The sequence below is a fragment of the Seriola aureovittata genome, chromosome 17, assembly GCF_021018895.1.
Source record: "Seriola aureovittata isolate HTS-2021-v1 ecotype China chromosome 17, ASM2101889v1, whole genome shotgun sequence".
NCBI classification, from domain to species: Eukaryota; Metazoa; Chordata; class Actinopteri; order Carangiformes; family Carangidae; genus Seriola; species Seriola aureovittata.
In genome coordinates, this window is record NC_079380.1 from 21,004,646 (window position 1) to 21,013,456 (window position 8,811).

Genomic DNA, 8,811 nt, shown 5'->3' on the forward strand with positions numbered 1-8,811 from the left:
CACAACACAACTTAATCCTGCGGCCTTTATCGCAGGTGTCACGCGCACTCATGGACATCCCCGACACCCCCTCCCCCCCCCCCCCCCTCCGGTACGCAGAGCCTATCAGCACAGCTTATAGCACAAAAGTGTATGTGGCATGCTGGGAAAGTGAGCCAAGTTCTCATTTAAGACCAGGTCACTGCAGCTTCTATTCCTGGACGTCATCGTGTGTTCAGCGAGGAGAAAGGAAAACTTACAATGACTAATTTTGCCGCCGCATTTAAAATCCCTTTAATCAAGTCAGAAGGAATTTTTATGCAAATTAAACAAAGGCCTGAAACACATTTGAAACACACAGCTACAAAATCCAGAACACCCTCAGGTTAATGTCGTTTGGCAATATCTTTTATAGAAAGAAGGTGAAAGGATTCTGGTAAATTTAAGACCTTTGCAGACAAATTATTTACAACTCCAGTGTCACGTAATCAGTTCTTGCAGCAGGAGCTTAGTAAGTTAATTCAAGCTCCGAACTGTCTCTGAACTTTAGTCTAGAGCCGTGAAATGAAGGAAATGTCTCTGTGCTTGTGTTTGATATCAGATGAACTGTATTCATGTTGTGATTTGAGATGAGGACATCAGGAAGTCACAAGTTTACAAGTGAGCCAGACACAGTCAGTCATGTTCGCATCAAGAAACACACAAGTCAGATTATATTAGTATTCGGAAAAAACTTTAATTTTGTGTTTCAACAGTTTGTATGCATTTTTCCTCTGTACAAGTCGGTTGTATCTGTAGTAACTTAATGTAAAAAAACAAAACAATAGGTCTCGCTGGTCTGTAACAAAGTCAGGACTCACTGATGTTTTACGTAGCAGCAGAGTATCAAGTTCATACAAACGCTGATCCTACGAGTTAAAGCCCTTTGAAAACCTGTTTGAGATCTGAATGGAGAAACACCTCCGCCCGCTCGGGTTCAGATGAGCCGTCTGGTGGAGGGATTCCTCAACCGAGAGTCAGATGTTACATAGCAGAGGTAAAGTCTGTCCATCCAAAAATATGAATATTAATAATAGCTGCGTGAAACTCAGGAGTCCAGTCGACAGATGGGGCTGTCGTAAACCATCTGCAGGTTCACCTTGTGTCCCACCAGCTCTCTAATGTTGTTGATGCCGTATTTAATCATGGTCGGCCTGCGGGACAGAGGACAAGTGAGCAACAGTTCATGTTGTACAAAACGCAGCCGTAACAGTGTGTTTTTGTGTTGCAGCTACTCGAGGTCTGACAGGTCAGAGCAAAAACAACAGGATTGGTTAGAAGGGGGGGGGGGGGATTACTTACTCAGTGTGGATTATAGAGCCTTTCCCAGCTCACTCACCCCACAGTTATTAGCTGTGACACTCACTTAAACCTCAAATTACAAGATTTAAATTAAAAAAAACTATTCTTCAATCAGCAGCAGTGACCAACAGACGATTAACATGATTTTAATTAGCTAGCAACACACTAATAATGAACATAGTTTATGGTACAACATGAAAAATAGCAATAAATATTGTAAATAGCAAATCCCAATCATGAATACACAGGGATAATCCTCTGCAGACAAACCTAAATATCTGATATGTGGGTCAGATGTGAGCTCAGTGCCTACACAACTACAGGACTCATGACGTCTACAGACGCAGAATCACACACCTACAATCCACACACACACACACACACACAGATATGCTCCCATTTTCAAAACCCCCACGTCGTCGAGCCGACATGACGGTAAAATAAAATGCAGGTCAGCTGTGATCGCTTAAAGCTGCAGACGCCCCGAACACTTTAAATTCATATTTGATGCGAGTGTGTGCGCATGCTCACCTCTCCAGAGACAGGCCCCAGGCGATGACAGACACATCCTCAGGAAGACCCATGGGCAGCAGCATCTCTGGTCTGAAGATCCCAGAGTTTCCCACCTCCACCCACTTCTTTAGTCCTGTATGTACGAAATTAAACAGTTGGTGGGACAAACCAAAAAAAGCTTTGATTTAGTCTTAAGTCAAGTTTTATGATAAGACTGTTATTCGAGGACAGAGAACAGCAGCCAGGTGAACACACAGCGACACAGGTAGAACAGAGGAGGTGGATCATACCTTCATGGTAGCTGAACACTTCCATGCTGGGCTCTGTGTACGGGTTGAAGGCAGGCTTGAAGCGCAGTTTGGTAATTCCTAGAAGAAAAACAAATGAGTAATAAGCAAAACTTTTCACATTGACAAAACATTACACGAAAAATTTGATCGGAAATTCATGCTTTAAGTGACACAATGTAGATGATCGATGATTCTGAGCGTTTAAACAGATCAATACGCATCAATAAGCACAACTAGCATCTCAGAAACACTAGAGTTGTTAATCCCAATATAAATCCTGACCTAATTTGTTGAAGAACTGATGCAGGATGCCCATGAGGTCTCCCAGTGTGAGTCCGTAGTCGGCCACCACGCCCTCGATCTGGTGGAACTCGGCGAGATGGGTGGCGTCCAGGGTCTCGTTCCTGAACACCCGGTCGATGGAGAAGTACTTGACAGGGGTGAACTTCTCCTGGTGGACAGTTGGAGGAAGAAGAGGGAGAAGAGGCTCATGGTTAATGACAACAGGTAAGCTATGTGGTCAAAAGTATGCGGACACCTGCAGCTTTCTGCAATTTGGCTGCTGGGATTTTCTTCCCTTTCAGCCAAAAGAGCTTTAGCAAAGTCAGGCATCAGACTCAGATCAGTCACTGTTCCAATTCATAGCAAAGGTGGCTTCATCTTCCAGCTGCTTATTATTGATAAACAGACCACCGTAACCTCCTGAACATTTGAACAAGTGTGTGTTCTGTATGTGCAACTCACCTGCTGTGCAAGTTTATACAACATGCGCGCGCTGACCGCCGTGGTGTGAGTACGGAGGATGTTCTTCTGAGCCTCTTCTATCTTCCAGTCATATTTGTACCTGAAAGAAGCAGGATACCGACTTTGTTGATCCTGCTGCGGGAAGCAGAGACGGCTATAATGTTACCTGTAACGCGAGCGCTTGATTATGTCTTACCCCTGTGAACCGAAGCCTCCCTCTGAGTGGACCCGCTTCACTCTCTCCAGATAGTCCTGGGGGAACTCATGGGCAAGTGCTGGGTCTGGAAAATGATGTTCACAGTAAATGATCAGTGTGAATCACTTGGACTGGACACACAGGGAGAACTGTATCTCTCACACACACACACACTCACCGGAAAGGAAGAAGGTGTCGTGCTGGTCTCTGGCCGGATGCTGTTGGGGCTGGAACAGGGAGTCGAAGTTCCAGAAAGAGCTTTCTATGAAGTTGTTGGTCGGCATCTCGGTGAAGCTGCAGAAAAACAGAAATTTTGTGGGGGGTGTGTGTGTGTGTGTGTGTGTGTGTGTGTGTGTGTGTGTGTGTGTGTGTAGGAGGCTTCTTTCACAGCTACTCACCCCATCTCCAGGAAGATCTGCCTGAACTGTGTTCGAACCTTCATCAGCGGGTGCAGGTGGCCACAGTCTGGGGCTACACCCATGGCCTCAAAGTTGTAGGGCTTAAATTTCTTCTCTTTCCAGTTTCCACTTCATCACAAACACCAGAAGAATAAAAAAAAGGAGAGAAGTTAGAGGAGGGAGGACTGTCTGCAGCTTCAGCAAACCACTGTATTTTCCACAATCAGGTAACGATACATAATAATTCCCTTTAAAACCACCATCATCTGAGCATTTATTATCTACAGCCATCAAATCTATGATGTCCACAATCAGTGCAGAGAAATAAAAGCACCATCAATTTGAAATTTGGGCAACATCTGGATACAGCTTTTAACTAAATCCCCTCTATGATATGATTTCATGCAAACCTGAGACGAAAGCTTTTTTCATTCTGCCGACACGTTAATGCCTCCGAATGAAAACAGAATAAGCTGCATGAGCATGTCTGTTATTTATTTATCTAACCTGATTTTCTTCTTGCAGATACAGTGCCCATCACAGGGTTCAGATATACATATACACATTTCAGATTTTTGAATGTCATGTCAAAATCATAAGCAGCTGTTCACTTGTGTGACTGGTTCAATTAATAAAGCAACACAAGAGAAATAATTAACCGTCTCAAGACCATTAAAAAACAAAAAAGGAACTTAAATTTTCCAGCTACTGTCTCAACATGCCAGTCTAAATGATTCAGGTCACAGCATTTGCTCTGGTTACACTGAATGAATGTCCTGCCCTGCCTTTAGGACAAAGTCCTCATCTTTGGACTTGTCCCCTTTTTATGGCCAGAGGTTTTTTCTGTGTCCTTTGTTTGAGACCCTGCACACCGACACTGACCATCAGAGGAGGGCAAACAGGACACCATCTCCAGTTGTGCTCAAATTTATATAAAAGAAAAATCAGACACGATTCAAAACATTTAAAATCTAGTCCATATAAGTAGAGAGTGGACTCACCTGGCAATCATCTCAGGCGTGAGCTCCGTGTCCTGTTTGGTGAGGGTGGTGCTGAAGGAGTTTCCTTTAGTGATCCAGTAATTCTTCACCGTCCTAAAAGCAGAAATAAAAAAAAAAATAAAAAAATGACTCAGAACAACAATAAAGACACTGTGAGTGGCTCAATACACCATGTCTGTTTCCCTCCAGACGAGAAGCTGAGAACTGAAGCCAAACAGTTCAAACTTGGTTTCATCAGACCAGAGAATCTTGTTCTCATAGTCTGAGAGTTGGAGCGTCCAGCTCTAGTAGGAGTCCTGTTTGTTCCAAACTTCTTCCATGTAAGAATGATGGAAGTCACTGTTCGTCTGAGGAACCGTTAAGAGCAGAATTTCTTTTTTTTGTATCTGTGCGTCGACACAATCCCGTCTCTGAGCTCTGCAGGCAGCGGCTTCACCTCGTGGTTTGGTTTTGTGCTGTGATCTGCGTCGTCAGCTGTGACACCTGATATAGGCAGGTGTGTGCCTTTTTCTCAATCAGGTCCAATCAGCTGAATTGACCAAGGTGAACTCCAATCAGGGTGTAGAAACATTTCAGAGGTGATCAGAAGAAATGGGAGGGAACTGAGTCTCTAAACAAACAAACAAACAAACTGAGGCATATTCTCAACAACAGATCATTTTAACTTGCTTTTTTCTGGTCACTCAAACAAGTATGAATTGATAATGAAAATAGTCATTACCTGCAGACTATTATTATTTTTACTTCTTGCCTTAACCAGACATGACGTTACAGTCTGCATCATTTATTTAATGTATGTCAATGTAGAGGATTTAAAAACAGTGAAAAAACAACATTGTGACGTATTCGGTCACTCAGTAAACGTCACTACATCATGTTTTATTACGCTCAGCGGTCAATATTTCCTGGTAAGATCCTCTCTAAGGAGGGTGACGCTTAGTTATATCAGCTTAGCGCATCTGTAGTCCAGCTAACGGTTCATGAGAGATTGTATTTCTGAGTAAGAGGATTTTGGAAGAATGTTCACCTTGGTCTCGATCCAGAGAAGATTTCACTCGTCTAAACGACAACATCCAAAATGTAGTCATCCGTGGACATTGTGAGGTTAATGTTGGTGATTAGTTTTGCATATATATAATGAACAATGTATTTTGAGTATTTAGATTATCTCCATGACAAATTTGAACTTCATGGTAACGTCTTATTGTGTCTATATTTTAAATATCCGATGCTGAATCTGCAACCTGGAGTAGTTAACATGGTTCAGTCAACTTCAATCTCGTGTAGCGGAGGAGGAGACTTGGAAACACACAGTGGCCTCGGAGGACGACCAGCTTTGATTCTTTAGAAATTTTGTTTGGTCATGATGCCAATTATTTCATCCGTTAACTGGTGAATTGTTTTGTCTATAAAATAGTGAAAATGGCCACCACGGTTACCTAAAGCGCAGGGTGATGTCTTCATATTGTTAGGTTACTCTGATATTCTGATCCAAAACAACGCTCAATTTTATATCATATAAAACAAAGAAAAGCATCGCCACAAATCAGAGAATGGTTCAGTCATTTCTGCTCGAAAAACGACTGAAATTATCGTTTCAGATTGAATGAAAACTGAGTCTGTAGCTTCCCCTCACAACCAGAGTCGTTCATTTGCACATCCAAAGAAAATCTGATGATTAGGTCTCTTCTAAAAACGGAGGCTTTAGTTATCAGGGACCTCAAATAGTGTTACGTCACGTCCATTTAACTTCGTGGCTCTGCACTAAGCCCTGATACCGACATCACCCTGACATGTGGCTGTTTGTTGAAGGAATTAAAAAGCCGCAAAGACACATGAGGGATCTTCAAACTGTCCCAAAGATCTTTCCTCACAAACCCACACAACACATTCTTCTCACACAAGACTAACGTTGCATGCTGATAGGGTAATGAATGAACCTGCAAAGTTAAACTAGTTGATCTCACGGCTGTGTTACAAAACAGAAGGACTCCAATCTGCCCCCCGTGTGATGAAATGTCGGTCAGCTGCTGTATTCTCAGAAGCAAACCCATATTTTCTGGCAGGCTTGGGATCATAAGGAGTTGCAAAACACTGCTGGCAACAGGAAACCACAACTATTCAATGAAGCCGTTAATAACGTTTATGGATGGCACTGAGCCACAACAAAGCTTCTACTGCCACCTACTGGCAGACAAAGGAGCACATTCAGCATTTACGTCTCAAGGTCTGTGGGACTTACACTTCAGAGAGCAGCTTCCTCTTCTTCAGCTCGTTCTTCTCCTTCTCTTCCAGCTGAGACGTGTTGCCTTTCTGTACGAGGAGCAGCTTCTGTCTGACCTGGTCCTCTATGCTCTCCACCTGAGCAACAACACATAACACAACAAACACACATACCACTTATTCATGGGGACCGCCGATCACACGAGGCACAAGATAGCAGGTTGTTATAAAGAAACACATACAGTCCTGAATATCCTCGGGCCGCCCTCGTGTGCCTTGTCCACTCTGATCCACTTGTTGGACATGGCCTTGCTGAAGCCGATCTTCCCAAAGGAAAGTTTCTACACAGGGACGAATGAAGAAGTTCATCAACGTCACTCAAAACACACAGTAGAAAACACAACCTCAAAGTATTTGTTATAAATGGGCTGTTCAAAATTACAAATAAAAATGTCAGCATTTAGGATCAAAATCTCAGTTGAGTGAGTGTTATTAACTTTCAGTTTTTAGCTGCGATTAAGGGAGGCAAAGGTAATTGGACACAAGGAAAATAATTTCAAAATAAAACAGGAAATCATAAATTCAACACCAGTCATTTTAGGGGCAGATCATGACAATTAGAGTATCAAGTTCCTAACTTTATATGGTAATAATAATAAAAAATAATAAGAATAATAATTTTCTTCCTTTAAATTCCACCAGGAACATGATAGAAAATAATCTCCCAACACTGTACACCCTTTCATCTAGGGGGTTTAAATCTCAATCCACTAACACCTGTTTAGTTGTGACTGTAAACTGTAGTGATAAAGTTCAATTAAACTTTTATTTGTTCATATGGTAAATTATCTAAAACATAAATCTCTCACGTTATTGATGTTCAAACAAATCTTAAAAACTGAATCTTAAAACTGTCTTTGTTGAACCACCATTGTGACTGAATCAGTAGCTTTTAGCAGTGCAGCACCTCTCACTGTTGTCAGCTAAAAGCTTATAAAAGACAGCTAAACTTAATTCTTTAAAAGGCTGATTTTGTGTACTTGTCCTTTATTTTTAGTATTTTGGAAAATTAGTATTTCACTTCAGTGTTTTTTTGTTTTAAGTGTCCAGTTTTCAGAGGTCAGTTGAATATTTGGGAGTCATTTTCATCCTTCCCCTTCGTGTCCACAGCTGAACCCACATTAAACTAAATGTTCACACGAGCTTCTCCCTCAGTTTTCAGTCCTGCAGGGGACGGGTCACTCGTCCACCGGTCGCACTCACCATGAGCTCACTCTGTGCCAGACCCTCCACCGGGACGGAGCCGAAGACCCGGGCTTCCTGGCTGCCTTGGTCGGCTATCTCCGTGCCCTCATCCGTCAGCTCCCAGCGCTTGGAGGAGCGCAGCTCGGCTGAGATTACCTGGACAGAACAAACATGGCTGTCACCTCACCTGTATGTCACTTTAAAGATGTAAATATACATGTTATTTGACCCAGTGTATTATACTGCACTTTAGTGTTCTCACTACATCGAGCTTACTAAACCGGTCTGATTGACAGCTCTCGACTCTTTAAACTTGACGTCCTTATTGCATCAGTCACACTAAATGAACAGTGTTGACGGTGACAGTCGGACTTCCGTCGCCACTCATCCCGGGAAACTCACGTCGCCGACGGCCTGCAGACTCTTCACGGCTCCGACGATGACCTGGTGGTCCAGCCCGAGACTGTTAGCCACTTCCAGGCTGTCCACGCCATCGTCCGCCTTCTCAATCCGCTGTAGAAGCGTCTCCACCACACCGGTGTCCGCCATGCTGGAGCCCTGCGAAGCAAAGAAGGACCGGATGTGACGTCGTTGTCCCAAAGGCCGAATATACTGAAGTAGCGACACGTAAAAACAGAGGAAACGAATTACCGTAAATACTGTTGTCAATTTATTTTTCCACCGCCCGTAAGGTAATTTGGGGGAAAAAAGTTTATTTTCGGCATCCTAGAACATCAGAAACTGTGTTGAATCTTCCTGTTGGCCAAATTTAAATTAAATAATTAAAATGAAAAAATAAAAAATAAGTTAATAGGAAATTAATTTTGATTTGCATGGATTTGATTCATTTCTGTGTGAATTGATGCTGGGAAAATTATAAA

General features: G+C 42.7%; 1 protein-coding gene across 1 annotated transcript; it reads right to left on the reverse strand.

Annotated features, from left to right (window-relative positions):
* Positions 1–690: 690 nt before the first annotated feature.
* Positions 691–8,507, reverse strand: farsa (phenylalanyl-tRNA synthetase subunit alpha). The gene is made up of 13 exons (XM_056400946.1): positions 8,333–8,507; positions 7,949–8,086; positions 6,928–7,026; positions 6,705–6,823; positions 4,463–4,555; positions 3,462–3,590; positions 3,242–3,357; positions 3,064–3,148; positions 2,868–2,967; positions 2,406–2,574; positions 2,124–2,201; positions 1,852–1,966; positions 691–1,172 (listed from the first exon to the last, which is right to left on the reverse strand). Exons 1-13 carry the CDS (start codon positions 8,477–8,479, stop codon positions 1,067–1,069), a joined length of 1,494 nt encoding a protein of 497 aa, XP_056256921.1. The 5' UTR covers positions 8,480–8,507; the 3' UTR covers positions 691–1,066.
* Between the last annotated feature and the right edge of the window lie 304 nt (positions 8,508–8,811).